At 40.5% G+C, this 15,608-nt stretch overlaps 1 protein-coding gene across 9 annotated transcripts in view; it reads left to right on the top strand.

Moving 5' to 3' along the window:
- The window catches only part of PTPRM (protein tyrosine phosphatase receptor type M), an 832,874-nt gene extending 818,634 nt beyond the window's left edge, over nt 1–14,240 (top strand). For 8 of the 9 annotated variants that reach the window (XM_073331568.1, XM_073331567.1, XM_073331560.1 and 5 more), the window contains 4 exons: nt 2,763–2,888; nt 5,227–5,390; nt 7,393–7,528; nt 13,444–14,240. In XM_073331568.1, the coding sequence (XP_073187669.1) occupies nt 2,763–2,888; nt 5,227–5,390; nt 7,393–7,528; nt 13,444–13,497 (480 nt within the window). In that variant the 3' untranslated portion in view covers nt 13,498–14,240. The remainder of the gene's footprint in view (nt 1–2,762; nt 2,889–5,226; nt 5,391–7,392; nt 7,529–13,443) is intronic. The other variant, XM_073331566.1, reaches the window with a different exon arrangement.
- The last annotated feature ends 1,368 nt before the right edge of the window (nt 14,241–15,608 follow it).

Raw genomic sequence — 15,608 nt, forward strand, 5'->3', positions numbered from 1 at the left:
AGCAGCATTATTCCCCTATAATCTGAGCAAACTAATCACTCTCCCTTTTGGAAAAAAGGGATGATACAGCCCCTCTTCCAATCCAAAACTGATTGAGGCCCAAGTAGGAGTTGCAAAATTTAGGATCTTGAGTATGCAAATGATATTTTCTTACTTGAAATGCCTATTGGCCAACTACAGCTAATGCTGGAAGATCTACAAAAAAATTGCAAAATCTGTGGGACTTAAGATCAATGGTGATAAAACCAAAGCTATGCATGCTTCCTGTAAAATGGAAGTGAATGGCCTGTGTGTAGATGGCAATGACATTGAATGGGTAAATGGTTTCATCTATCTGGCTAGTTGGTTGAGAGCAGGAGGTTGTATAACCAAAGAATTCACATGTCGAATTGATCTTGCATCAGTGGCATTTCAGAATCTTCAAAGGCCTCTGTGTGGCAGGATATCTCTGTGACATCTAAGATACGAGTGTTCACCATGATAGTGACGACAGCCCTGCTATGTGGAGCAGGATCATGGCCATTAAAAATAAAACATAGGAGGGGAAAATAAATAGTTTTAGTGACAAAAGTTACGGCACATTATTAACATATGTTGAGATGGTTTTGTCACAAATGAAGAGATATGTAGACGATCCCAGGAAGTTGCAGTCTTACCCCAGTTGAGAACAGGACAATTGCAGTGGTGGGGTCATGTCCAGCATGCAGAAAAAGGTATGCTTTTATAGAAAGTTTGTAGAGCTGAAGTCGAAGCAAGTAGATATGGGGCCAACCACAAATGAAGTTGGAAGATGCAATTTGGAGAGATTTGAGAAGTCTAAATCTTCTCATACTGATTCTTGTCAAAGGAAGATTTGCAAGTAACCATTCAAGATAGTCCATTTTATGAAGGACCATGGCTGCTACATGGTAGCCATGTGGATCTGCTGCAGCTGCTGTATATATACTCCAGTTTAGGGGGAATTCCATGCCTTCCTGAGAAATCAAACCCTAAACATCTACCCTAAAGAAGTTGATACATCACATACATCCAACCACTCACATTCACAAAAAAACCCTCAAACCAAATGTCCTACATATTTGAAAATCATGGATTCCTACAACTGCTGTGCCAAACATCTTAGCCTTTATATGATCTTTAAGTATTTTTCAAAAAGCCATTGGAATGGTATTACTACATAATGGAAGGACTTACAGTGAGTTGTACAGCATGTTGGAAACCTACATTAGCTATCTATGTTCATTGTATTTTGTTACTCAATACAGATAAGTGTATTTCATAATGAAAACATGATTAAGATTCAGAGCAGAGTCTAAAAGTAATTTGCTCATCAGTGTGAGCTGTGAATGTAGAGTGTTTTTAAAAAAAGAAAATACATTATCCTAATTGGATTTTTTTGTTTTTAATTTGTTAAATTGAACTGATATGCAAATCAGACTTTGTCCTATTTTTACTCTGTTTTAAAGGGCCACATTTTCGTAAAATGCAGTAATTTATGAGTGGCTCTGTTGAGGGATGAGTGTTATAAAGAAGTGCAAAACAACAGCTGTAGCATGTCTGATTTGTCAGCTCAGCTGTGGATCGCCTGCAACAGAATGAAGGCCACTGCTACTTTTTTGAATAAAATGAAGTTTTAAAATATGAGATCAATGCTCCTGCAAGCAAGCGTTAGTTTGCTCATTCTCATACTTAATTTTGCTGCATGCCTGGCCATGAACTGCTATAGGTATCCCTGGTAGGTGAGGTAGTATCTTTTATTGGACCAATTTCTGTTCGTGAAAGAAAATCTTTTGAGCTTATACAGAGCTCTTCTTCGGTAAGCTTAAAAAAGTGTCTCTTTCCCCAACAGAAGTTGGTCCAATAAAAGATATCACCTTGTCTCTCTAATGTCCTGGGACCAGGACAGCCACAACAACACTGCAAACCTAAATATCCCAGAAAGTGAACACACTGTATAGAGGGCAATTCTGAGAATCCCCATCAAAGTGTTGAATTAATCTTTAAAGTATTAGGGGTAGAAGACCAAGAGTCAGGTGATTCATTTCAGGATTAAGCCAAAAAATTTTTATTGGACACTTAAACTGTTCAAGATACATATTCATATTCTTCTGTGATCTCTAGGTCATATTTTCTACTGTAAAGTGGCATTCACAAATGTAAGACTGACTGGTCACTGAAAATTTCAAGCAGTGCTTATTTTAGCCAGTTCACTAGTCTGGAGCTAAACTGAGTCCAGAATTTAGGCACTGGAGTTTTGAGAATAGCTCTACTTTTATAACAGCAATAACACATTGCACTGCGGTTATGAACTGGTATCAATACACTTAGAACACTTTAAGATATCAGGCCTTTGGTCCTCTGTTCACAGCACACTCTAAATGGGATGTCGTTCAACAGCATCCCCACATCCCATCATATCTGAACACTTAATTGATGTTGAGTGTCAGAAATGTGTGACTCCAAACACCAAAGAGTTAAGAATACAGCAATGAGCCATATGAGGTGCAGTTACTTAAGAATTTATTTGGTTAAATTTGTTCTGCAAAAGTAAAGTTGGAATACTGAAAAAACTGGCCTGGAGATTGGGAAACTACAATTTTATAATAATGTGTGTGAGAATTTTAGTAACACTTGAAAAAGAGAAAAAATTAAATGAAATGATCCATATTAAAAGACAAGAAAAATGCATTCTCCAGGGATGTTCCAGGATATCAATGTTCTTATAAATAACTGTGCTTGTCTGTGATTTTGATCTCCTGTAGTTGTGTCCCCAGTACTGGCCAGAAAATGGGGTGCACCGACATGGTCCCATTCAGGTGGAATTTGTATCAGCTGATTTAGAAGAAGACATAATCAGCCGGATATTCCGAATTTATAATGCAGCAAGAGTAAGAACCTTATTCAGTTTCTCTCTTTTTTTTAAACTTAACCATTTCGATTGACAGGGGGGAAATGTTAACTAAGAAATCTTTCCTCCAAATATCCAGTTAGTTTTAATCAGGACTATATATTAATAAAATAAATGTGTGTATATCTGTATAATAATAATGTGTGTAAAATTGAAGGTAATGAGCAAACCTTACTGAGGTTATAAAAGTAAAGATTAAACAAAAAGTAAAGGTTAAACATGCAAAAGCACCTCACACTCCGAAGTCTGAGAACAAGCTTATAGATATATGGTTCATACATAGAATCAGAATAAGGCTATGTATATGTAATCAGAATAAAGACATTTTTCTACCATGTGCCTTTGTTATGTTTATTACATTCACATGAGAAAAATACAGCATTAAGATTGTACTGTTAACCAGGAATTGCAGAAGTTAATGTTGTTACAGCAGTTAGCCCACGTTGCATATTTTGTTGTGCATAATTCAGTTTATGTTTTAAAATACATTGTGTTAGTTTATTGAATAAATGTAACAAAAAATAAAAACCAGGGGCTTTATGAGCAACATTACTTTGATGCAAGAATCATGGCCTAAATTTTCAAAAATGAGTTGTGATTTGGGGTACCTTAACTTTGAAGTTCCCAACTTTAAACATCTTAAAGGGATGTAATTGCCAGAAAGCATTGAGCACCTAACCCTGAAAAACAAGTTGGGCCCTCAGAACTCGTGCCTCAAGTTGGGCCCCCAGAACTCACTAGGTCATTTTTGAAAATGGAAGCCTTTAACATCTGCATTTTTTTACACTTGTACTTGAAGAGTTCAGCCTTATCATAATCTGCACTGAATGTCCTGGCGCTTTAAATAGAAAAAAAGGCAAAATGCACCAATACCACTTCTTTGAGAGAGAGGTTTGCTTCTTGTAAATACTGTACCGGGATCTCTATGAAGTGCACAGTCCTTTAAGTGCACCTTTTAACATACGTGCGTTTCAAAGAAGTGAGCACTTTATAAAGATACTAATGTGGTGTGATAATATACTTCACCATACCTCCTGAAGCCAGCAGACATCCACTTAAGCCAGGTTGAGAGAGACATGAAGCAGATCAGGCATCCCATTCCATCCCATCCAGGCAAAGAGGGCCCAGCAAAATGGACTTGGCACTTCCTCCCAAAACTGAGGAGACATTGGAAAGAATGGGCAGCACTCCCTAGTCGGTCAGTGAGGTCATGGATTGCACTGAGGGCCAGTCCTCCCCAGGACAAGCAAAGACAAGTCCTGTGTCCTGCTCCCGCAACAAGAGAGGAAAGAGCCAAAGAGGTACCTGGGGCCCTACTTCCCAGTCCAGAGAGCCAGTGAATAAGCCTTCACTTCCCATTCTTTCAGATTTCTAGGGCCTTGAAGTCCCCAGTGATTTTTCATGAGTAAAATCAAAAAACCCATGAAATGTTAATAGGATGTGTGATTTAATAATCGCTGATCAATATTAATCCTATTTTGAGGGGAGGGGCAGTCAGATGGAAAGGACCAGCCAGGGGTGCAATAGGTTCCAAATTTTGACAGAAAGCAGGCAAATCCCATATAAGCCTTGAGTGCAGGGGACTGAACTTGGTGACCTATTGATGTCCCTTCCAGTACTACACTTCTGTGATTCTATGACAATCAAAATTTACTCTGCCTCAGCTCTGCTGTAGTCCCTTCTTTTGTTAATCTGTCACCCTCTCTATTACTACTGTGTAACAGCAATAACAACAACATTGTCATGTAAACATTCTGGGTTTTTGTTCCATGCATTAATTGATATAGTAAAGCCTCTCTTCAGAACTATTTCTCTTGAGAGTTTGTGCATAGCCCAGTTAATAAAGTGCATGTTTTAAACATGTTTATTTTTTTCACTCCTGCTTTCCTCATAATGGCTTGAAAGATTTTGCTCAAACTTTCTTTTTAAAATGAAAGAAACAGGACATTTCTTCCAAAAAGCTGAAAGTTATGAGCATGTGAAAAACCAGAGGTTATAATTGAAATTGTATTGTGACTTTCACTTTGCTATCGAGTGACTACTATAATATTAAATTATCATTTACTTGACTCTTGTAGCTGTAGCATTGTTCTGCTCTAGTCTCTTTGTATATCCTGCTACTTAAAACATTGTGTGCTTAATAACTCTTTTGGAGATTAAAAGCCATAACTCTCAAGGGCAGCTGAAATTACTTTAGTAATTTGTAAGCAGTGATGTCCTTTAACAACTTTGATGAGAAAGTTTAAATTGTATGCCATTTGAATATAGTGTAAATAATGCCTTCGCTTTTTTCTTGCTTATTGTTCGGATCTTTGCAGCCCCAAGATGGGTATCGGATGGTGCAGCAGTTTCAGTTCCTGGGATGGCCCATGTACAGAGATACTCCAGTGTCCAAACGTTCTTTCTTGAAACAAATACGTCAGGTGGAGAAATGGCAGGAAGAATACAATGGAGGAGAAGGACGTACAGTCGTACATTGTTTGTAAGTATTTGAAGGTAGGAAAGCAAGGGGGTGGTATAAATATTTACTGTACTTTGGGTTTTAAAGGATTTGCATGAAGGTAAGAGGCATCCTTGTAATTATCCCATAATTTGGAATTGAATTACACAGCACCTCGTTGAAAAACAGTGGAAGCTCATGAAGGTTTTTCATTTGTGGGAAGTTGGGTTTTCCATTCATGTTCTTTGGGAGAAATCTGAGAGCCTCTTTCCTGAGGGTCATATATACATGCATGAGGGCCTCAAGTTTACATGGCTCCATGTGGAGGTACAAGTTCTTAATCTGCCCACTATTCCTCTCTTAGGACTTAGAACCTGCCATGTGCTGTTTTCCCTCAGCTCTCACAGAGGATTGAGTTCTCATGAACTGAGGCTGCAATTCAGGAAACATTCCTGTTCAATTAAGCATTGGCTTGAGTGCTGCCCTGATTAGTGATGGAATTACGCACACCCTTAAGTGCTTTCATGAATTGGGGCCTAAATTAGAAAATAACGTTCTGACCGTTCTGTTTACATTTAATAGAAATTAGTAACTACAGATAAAAACTGCAAGTTTATTACTGTTGCCCATTTACACTGACCTTGCACAAGTCACTCAATCTCTTTGTGCTTTAGTTTCCCCATCTGTAGAATGGGGATAATGATACTGACATCAAAGGAGTATTGTGTGGTTTAACTAATTAATGTTTTGAGATCCTCAGCTGAAAGGCCCTTTTGAAGTGCAAATTACTGTTATCCCTATAGTTACTGATGATATTAAATAGTTATACCACATCACGCACGCGTCACTTCCTGGCAGTAGAGAAAAGAAAAAAGCTCTGACATAATCCTTTTAAATGACTTTAGTTTAATTAACATTCTCAAAGAGTCCCACAATATCAGCCAATGTTTTGGCAGCAGAGAGCATTCTTTTCATACTGCCTGGATGTGACAGATGTGCGATTTCATAGCTTCCTTTGAAAATCAACCATTTGTGAGTGCTGGTTTGAAAGACCCGCTAGCTAACTAGTCTTCACTCTGGTAATTATTAAGGTTTATTATTTCCAATGAAGTGCAGCCTAAAGACTCTGATTGGAATAGTTGTAGAAATAATAGGGTTTCTGGAAAGAGATTCTCTTGAAGATTAAAAATAGCTGAAGATAAAGCACTATTAAATACTATATTTGATCATGCCTATGAACATTTATGACTGGCTTTTAGTCAGCAAGTTAGTGTGGGTTCTCATCTTCTGAAACTATGGATGATGGGGGAACATACAGTTGTAAAAGCACTCATTCCCATGCAGTGAGTGTAATGCCTGTACCTAATGCCACAAGGTACAGGTAAATGTAGTGGGATATTGCAGCACCACCTAATGGCTATGTTAAGAGTACAGTTATCAATACAAATTATAAGTTGGGCAGGGCTCTTTTACTGTTACCTGAGAACCTTTGAGTCCAGAAATAAGGCACCATAACCTAGAATAGAAAAACTTGTAACCAGCTCAAAACCAAACTCCAAAATCTGTTTAATGTTTTAGCATTTCTGAGTCTGAGTCTCGTTACACTAAGGTTGCTATATAAGTGTAAAGGGGCCTCAAATTGAACAGAAATGTAATTTACCCCACTTTAAGGCTCCTTTGTACTGCCAGAGCAAGGGAACGGAGCCTTAGTGTGAATGAGAATCAGGCTCCTCTGTCTCTATTCTATTTTCCAAATAGTTACTTTGTTCTTCAGATTTATGAATTAATAGAAAAGACTAGTGCAAAATTTAAACACTCTGTTACCCTCAGGCTTCCAAGCTGATGGATTCTGTAGCATACATGTTGGATAATTCAGCCTATTCATTTTAATTAGAAATTGCATCCTTCTTAGAGTTCAGAGGCATTAATAGCCATTGGTTCACCAGTATTTGCATTGCACGTCTCGTAGAACATTCAGACACAGTATGAGAACTAGTAACATACAGTCATGAGTAATGGAGCCATTTTATCACTTTTATTGTAGAAACGGAGGTGGCCGCAGTGGGACATTTTGTGCAATCAGCATTGTTTGTGAAATGCTTCGGCACCAGAGGGCAGTTGATGTATTCCATGCTGTGAAGACACTGAGAAATAATAAGCCTAACATGGTGGACCTTCTGGTATGAGCTTTTTTAACTGCACCACTAAATAGAAAATGTTCCCTTTTATCATAAGGTTTGGGGAGATTTCCAAGATTTTCAGTGGGAGTTGTTGAGAAAGCATGCAAGTCGTTTTCAAAGGGGATAATGAAATCATTTCACTTATAAGAGTATTTTTACACTGCTTTCTTCCCAAGGAGACTTTGTCTCTGTTCATTTGAATTTTTGAAATAGTTTAAAACTTTCAACAGAACATCTTTATTAATTTGCCTTTCTGGCAGTGTGATCCATGAGGAGAGCAGTCATCGCACAGCAGAAATAATAATAATGTAAAATGAAATGCCAGATTTTCAAATTATATATTTTATAAATAGCTTAATTGCCTAATATTTATCAAAGCCGTGAATTTCAGTGTGACATCCAGAATATTGCATTTAATTATGGTTGCTCTACCTCATAGAAAGATTAAAGGAGTTCGGAAACAAGGGGCCATGTGCAATTATTTTCTTATAGAGTGTTTTATTGAATCTTTTAGATGTAGAATTGCAGAAACACTAGTGGCTATGACACAAGAGCTGTAGGACAGCTTAAATCAGCAGGCTCTTATGTTCTGCTTATAGTTCTGTATTGGGAGAAAGATGTACAGTTCCACCCAATTCAATGTGATGGTCTCAGACCTTCAAAACCTCTGTAGAAACAGGCTATTGAATTAAGGGGGACAGTGCCACTGTACTTTATGGCGGGGTGCCTTAAAAGCACTGCTTTTAGAGTCTGACTTTTTGAAAGCAGATTAGCTTCAATGACAGATGTAGTATTTGGGTAATTTCAGGAATCATAACCCAGTATGAGTTAACTGTGTAATCTATGGACAATAGGGGATTGGTTAATTGGGACTGAACTGTGTTTGGGCATCTTTTCTACCCCAAAATCCCAAGGAGGAGGCAGGGAGATCCCACAGAACTGTGACACCCTCCACCCCTGTACCCTTAGGAGAGATCTCCACTCCCAGTCTGGCCTCACGTGTTGAACACCTTGAGGAATAGTGAATGCTAGTGGGTTGGCCAAGCTACTTAGGGGTGATGTGCTAGGAAGATGGAGGGTTTCTGCCTTCTATGAGGTAGGACCAGGTCCATATTTTTGGTTGCAGCAAGTCCCAGTATGCCCTGCCTCTCTTTTGAAGAAACCCCTTCTCCTCAGACCTACCAAGGTGTCCCACCTCCACTGCTGTGAATTCCTGTCCCTCCCTCAGGCCAGGCATCAGTAAGAGAGAGACATCGAGCTGGGTCCTTAGGTGAACCAGCACCTTGCCAGCAGCATGAGATGAGCAGGGAGTTTGAGGCTGCCACTCTGAGGAGGCAAGCTAGCAATGTAAGACTGTCAGTCATCTGGAGGTGAGGGACCTTCCAGCTTTCGTGATGTTGGGAGTGGGCCATTCATTTGGCTCCTGTCTCAGGACACTCCTAATTTTTTATTTGCTGGATGTAGAGAGAAATGTCCTACTTTTCCACTCAGTCTGTGTAGATGCGGATTTGTACCTGGCATGCCTGCTGTTCTCAGGTCTCTGTGAGTTTAAGTCAGAGGTGACTGGTAACTGCTGATCGGGAGGGGGGGCGGGGGGACACAATTTAAAGGTTCTGGTGGTATGCAGCAGGGTTCAGGGCAGGTACTCAAGAGACAAAAGAGTTTTGATTTCTAGAGCTACTTTTGCTGTTCATATTTTATGATACTATATAATAGCCAATGGAGATTGTGCTAAAAGAGAGCTACACATGAAGAAGCTCTGGATTGCACTGATGTGTTATATCAATTTGAAGAACAGAGATATTTGCAAACCAATCAGCACGCAATAATTATGTCAGGAATCAGTTCTAATTTAACCTTATAAAATTATTTTTCCTCTCCATTTGAATCTGCTTTCTCTTCTGGGTTTACAAGGAGACATTGGCTCTCTTGGGCACCACAAGTACCAGAAATCTCATGCTAAACTGCCTGGTGGCTACGATGTCTCTTCTGGCATCTGACTATTCTGGTATCTATAGTACCATAGAATGGGGGATCATTAGCAAACTGGGAAAAACAGATTTAACGGCAGGCAGACAGTGGTTTGAAAAACAATCTGGAAAGTAAATTAAAACAGTTTTCTGTGATCAATCTCCTATGCCCAGCCTAGTTAGCAGGGACATTCAAGTCATGTTTCTGAGCTTGCCTGCAGTTCCATTTTCTCTTTACAGTTCACTTTTAGCTAGAGATGGACCCATAACTAGGACACAGAATCCAAACCACTCAGAAACATGAGGAAGATCAGATCTAGGGCCTGATTTCAACATCACAGCTCAGGTTTATTTTTATAATTGGGCCAGTTCAGAACTCCAGATCCCATCACTCTTGGGAAATGGCTTTGGTTTGGACCGCTACTGAGCTCCCACCCACCTTCCCATCCCCCACGGCCCCGCTGCCTCTTCCCCAGCCCCCCACGAATTCGCCCACCCCTGCGCTTTACTGAGCCCCTCATCCATCTCCCATCACCCTGGCCCCCAATGCCTCCCCCGGGCTCTCCACCCACCTCCCTATCCCCCTGCTGCCTCCCCAGGCTCCCCGCCCATCCCTCATTGCCCCTGGCCCCCACTGTCTGCCATGGACTCCCCACCGTCCCATCCCCTCACTGCTCCTGCTGCCTCCCCCCTTCATTGCCCCAAGCTCCCATCTATAGCCTTGCACACACCCAAGCGGGCTCCACTGTTGAGCCTACTACCAGCCTGATGTCATTTCCCTGCTCCAGGCACCACCTAGCGGAGCTCAGTGGGAGCGCATGATGTCGGTGCCTTTCCCCAGTACGTCCCCCAGGGCTTTGCTCAGCCCAACTCCCAGCCTTGGCAGAATCATGCCTTGGCAGATCATGTGACCCCGCGTGTCCCCCCCATGCATCACCTGTGGATAAATTCATGGATCTCAGTTTTCAGAGTAGCAACCGTGTTAGTCTACATTCTCAAAAGGAAAAGGAGGACTTGTGGCACCTTAGAGACTAACAAATTTATTTGAGCATAAGGTCACGAAAGCTTATGCTCAAATAAATTTGTTAGCCTCTAAGGTGCCACAAGTACTCCTTTTCTCTTTTCATGGATCTCAGTGATCTCTGATTCATTTATTTCACAGGAATAAAAATAAATGCTCAGGATTGCTGAGTAAATATTGTTACACATTTTCTCACTGGATTAAGGATATTCTTTGTGGTGCGGATTTACAGATTCATCTCCTAATTTCATTGAACCCTTCCAAGTACAAAAATCTGAGTGACACATTCATCTAAAAAACAGAAAATTCATGAAATTCTATAGTCATAATATACAAGTAACATTTAGCACTAGGGTATCTTTACTGAAGCATGTCAACGAGTTTCATAATAAACATTACTGGGTCTACCAATATGTGCTCCATATAAATATTCCTCTCTGAAGCTAGGTAACATAAAAAGGTTTTTAATATTTATCATCAAACAAATAGTAAAATTTGCAAAGGACACACAGCAGTGAGCATGGGGGAACAATAATGTCTATTCTATAAGGCAGTTATCTAGGGCTTGCATTTACTGGAAATGTCAGTTATTCTGCTAAATCAGTAAATCACTATGAAATGAGCTTGGAAGAAATGAGAATGGCTGGCTGGTTGATCATTGTCCCAATGTGTGTTCCATAATGATAACATGACTGTGATTTAGTCACCTATACATATGCAATAAAAATAGTAAAGATATAATTTACCCCATATTTCTGGGTTTTTTTCCTCGTTCAGAAGAGATCCAAATACACCACAGTTTATGTGACCCTACAGGATCTTAAAGCCTTCAGTACACTCGCTCACAACCGTGACGGTTTAAGTCCAAACAACTTTGTTCCTTAACTTTTAAAGTGGCAGCTGCAAAATGAAGGCTGCAGGAAAATGCATCTCTTTGTTTTAACAATTGCTGTTGGCTTTTTTTCTTCTTCTGATTCAAAAGTAGCTATTGAAATCATTCAGGTACATGTTGAATAATTAACATGTGACTTGAGTGGACAATAGACAGAATCCCTTCAAATGTTTGCTTCAGGCAAAAGAAGAATATTGCTGAAGTATAATCATATCCTACCTACTTATGGTGTTCAGCATAAAGGTAAAGGCTGAGTGCTGTCAGCCAGCTAGCTATGTCATTATTACTGTCACGTTTTATAACTTAATTAAAGTGCTTATGATAGAGGCAGTGCTTACTCCATTGATAGAAAATGATAATCTAGTTGGCGGTACATTGAAACTTAATTTTTGGAAATCAGAACAGCTAACACTTAGATTTAATGGAATAACAGCCATGTTCTCTTCAGCTTTTTGTTACATTTAAATGTTTATCATTTTACAAAATAAAGTCACTGATCAGCAGAAACATAAAAAGAAGTGGACACAAAACACAGAACCCTCAGAGTTACCTGCCACGCCTTGTACAACTGCTCAGAAGACTAGATTGTGCCTTGCCCATATGTGGATGAGCAGCAAGCAGGGAGGTATAAGAGCCAGGCCTTTGCAGTCCCTCTGTGCCCCTGGAGGTGCAAAAGGGAAGTGCAAAGTGGTCCTATCTCTTCCTCCACCTCTGTGACATGCACACACCATTTGCTCACCAGGGCAGGAGCGGCAGGTTTGTATCATTTTTGGTGGTGCCCCCCACGCGCACACACACCTGCCTAAGGCTCTGGGAGGGAATTTGGGTGCATAGTGCAGGCCCTGGGCTGGGGCAGGGGTTCGGGGTGCGGGAGAGGTGAGGGTGAGGGGTGCAGCGCTTACCTCAGGTGGCTCCCGAAAGCTACCCGCAAACCCCTCTGGCAGCAGCTTCTGCGGGGGAGGGGGCAGGGGGATTTCATGCACTGCTGCCTGCAGACACCGCCCCCGCAGCTATTGGCCACAGTTCCCAGCCAATGGGACCTGCAAAGTCAGCGCTCAGAATGGAGACACTCCCTCTTTCCCGGGACCGTAGGGCCATTCCAGCCACTTCCAGGAGCAGCCCAGAGCGAGGCCAGGCAGGAAGCCGCCTTAACCCCGCTGCACTGCCAGTGGTGGCGACGGCAGCCGGGGCCCCCCCCGGCCTTTTTAAATTGCCCAGGGGCGGAAGGCGGGGGCGGGAGACTCTCTGGGGGAGGCATGTGGAGGGGGGAGGCGGGGCCAGGGAAGAGACCTGACCCTGAACATTGGTGGAGCTGGGCCCCCAGGCCCTGCATATTCCTGGAGCATGAGCACCACGGGCCCATATAACTAGCCACTCCTGCACCAGGGTGCTTCTTCAGGGATTGTGCTGGATTGCTCCCCTAGTTCCAGATGGCCCCACTTCAGTATAAACACAGGCATGTGTGCAAAGACAGTTTGGTAGCTGAAAATACCCCTTATGTGACAGTAAAACTCAATACCTGATGTATGTGCTCTAGTGTGAGAGGAAAAATAACTGGAGTGTGGGCTTGTGGGGATTTTGAATTAGGTGTAGAGGAGGAGTAATAAAGAAACTGAGTGAGTTCATAGACAAAAATAAAATGAAATTTATGAACTGGAAAATAGTAGTAACCAGGCCTATTTTAACATCAATGTTACGGCAAAGGAATTCCAATATCTACTGGGCATGAGTTTTTTGACAGGTTACTAAAGATTTACAAGTCAGTTTGTTTACTGGTTTCCAAATGTCCCATTATAGAGATGTTTGCATAGCTAAATATAGTATTGTTATTGTATGATCAACAATGTCAGTTACTGTATGTACTATTGAATTATTAGTGTGATGCTTTTCTTATCTAAATACAAATTGCTTTTGCAAACTCATTCACACTGACTGATAGTAAATAATTTTAATAGAACAGAAATACTGAAGTCCTTAATTAAATTTCTTCTGTGAATAACTTTGTGGGGGGTTGTTTCTGTTGATTTTTCAGGATCAATACAAATTCTGCTATGAAGTGGCTTTGGAATACTTGAATTCTGGGTGATTGCACAAACAGCAGTGATAAAGCTCCTCTCACCGCCACAAACAAAGCAAGTTGTTTCATGATATTTGTGTATATGAGATGAAGACTTCTCAGTGTTATGCTTCTATTGCTCTGTATAATTCGCTCTTTTTAAGAGCTGGAGAAAGTGTTTATAAAAACTGCTTGCACTGCCCAATTTCCACTGTAATGCCGCTGCTTGACACACATACAAACACATGGTGGTTGTTGGATGCTGCATTTATGCAAAACCATCAGTTTGATAGAGCAGCATAGTCATCTGGTAAATTAAAGAGCACAATTATATTCTGATGAAGGAATTTGTATTTTTCTGTTATATTTTGTTGCCTGTGATCCTCTGTTATTGTCACAGCCTAGTGTACATTTCTGTTTTGTGGAGAATGCTGTCTAACATTCTGATAATATATGATTTTAGTTATATTTGTATTCTAACACATGCATAATAAATGAAGCATATGTAGCTTATTTGAACTAATGGATACACATGTAACAAACCACATTAACTTTGCTGAGTTGCAGTTTCTGTCCAGTTTGTATCATTTCAGAGGCAGTCTTGATAGAAATACAGTTAGAAAATGCAAAATACAGGATGCTCAGATTAATATATCCAAAGCTTTTTTCATTTGTCTATATTGTAAATATTTTTTGATTTCATCAAATTATTTATTCATTAAAAGAAAATTTTTTGTGAAGCACGGTGAGTGACAATCATTTTTATTAAGCCCTGGAAATGCTTACTGTATGATATTGTAAACATTTGTTTACCTTCTATGGATTCTCAGCTCAATAAATAATTACATACATGATAAAATCTCGTTTAATTTATAGTATTTCATGGCATGTAATTGCCTTGTGTTGAACCCCATAAAAGGCTAGGTTCTCAAAAGTGCTGAGCCATCTCTAAAGGTAATTTGGCACATCAAGAAGCAGTAACAGCAGTCAAGCCCCAGTGACTGTTACGCCCTATCCAAAATAAATAAAAATAAAAATATTTTTACAAGGCAAGTGCACACATTAGAGATCTGAAAACTGGCTCACTTCATAAGAGGAAGGAGGGTACTTGTGGTTCAGTTCTGAGGGCCTGCCACAAGCTTCTTATGTGACCATGGTCAGTCACGTAATTGCTCTGTACCTCAGTTTCCCCATCTATAAAATGGAGACGATAATACATCCCTACCTGGCCACAATGAGTATTGTGAGACTAAATTAATTCATATTATTGAAGTGCTGTCATATTATGATTATGGTTAAATAAATAAATAGAGCTTCCCTGTTAATTGGGTCACTGCCTGATCTGCCCCAACAGCTTTTTGTAATTACAAGTCATTACTTTCATCGCGCGGGCTATGGCTGGTTCCTCTTCGTCCCAGCTACCCACCAGTGTTTTCAGAGGGATGGGCTGTAGGGAGCTGCTGTGCATACATGGATGACAACCACACATTAAGTGCAGCAGAGAGCCAGCAAGAGGGGCTAATTCAAGATGGAAAAGGTTCCACACTTTACTGCGCCACACGTGAATCGTGAGTCTTTCTCTTCCTCATCAGGGTAAAACAGACATTCCAGGGTAACTTACTGATTTATACTGAAGTCTTCCAAAAACCTAAGCTAAGCAACAACTCTGTAGGAATCATGATGAAGGAAACTGGCTGGCTGCCTTCAAGTGGCAACATTTTAGTCCTTAGAAAAGTGGTCCCTGCTAATGAGCTAGCCGTCCTCAGGGCCCCTGTGTCTGTGAAACAACATTTATTTTGCATCTTGTGATTCTAAAAGATCCAGATTGGACAGAATGAACCACAGGTGGTGAACACCCAGATCAAAGCCAGGGCAAAATTCAGGTCTGGAGATTGCATGGGTGGCCCTTCTCCCCAGCTGGAAATCATAAAATCTAAAATGAAATCTCATAAAAATCCAAAAGCAGCCAACACAACCTCCCTAAAGAAAATTTTTACCAAATATATGGTGGCACCAGAGAAACAGTGTTCGAAAAACACACTAGCATCGTGAAGGATGATACCCAGGGCCTTACCAGGGAGATATCTCTACTCTGATAGCTCTGCAGCTATTGAAGAGTTGTATGACAAAATGGAGCACCT

Source organism: Lepidochelys kempii, chromosome 2 (assembly GCF_965140265.1).
Source record: "Lepidochelys kempii isolate rLepKem1 chromosome 2, rLepKem1.hap2, whole genome shotgun sequence".
NCBI classification, from domain to species: domain Eukaryota; kingdom Metazoa; phylum Chordata; order Testudines; family Cheloniidae; genus Lepidochelys; species Lepidochelys kempii.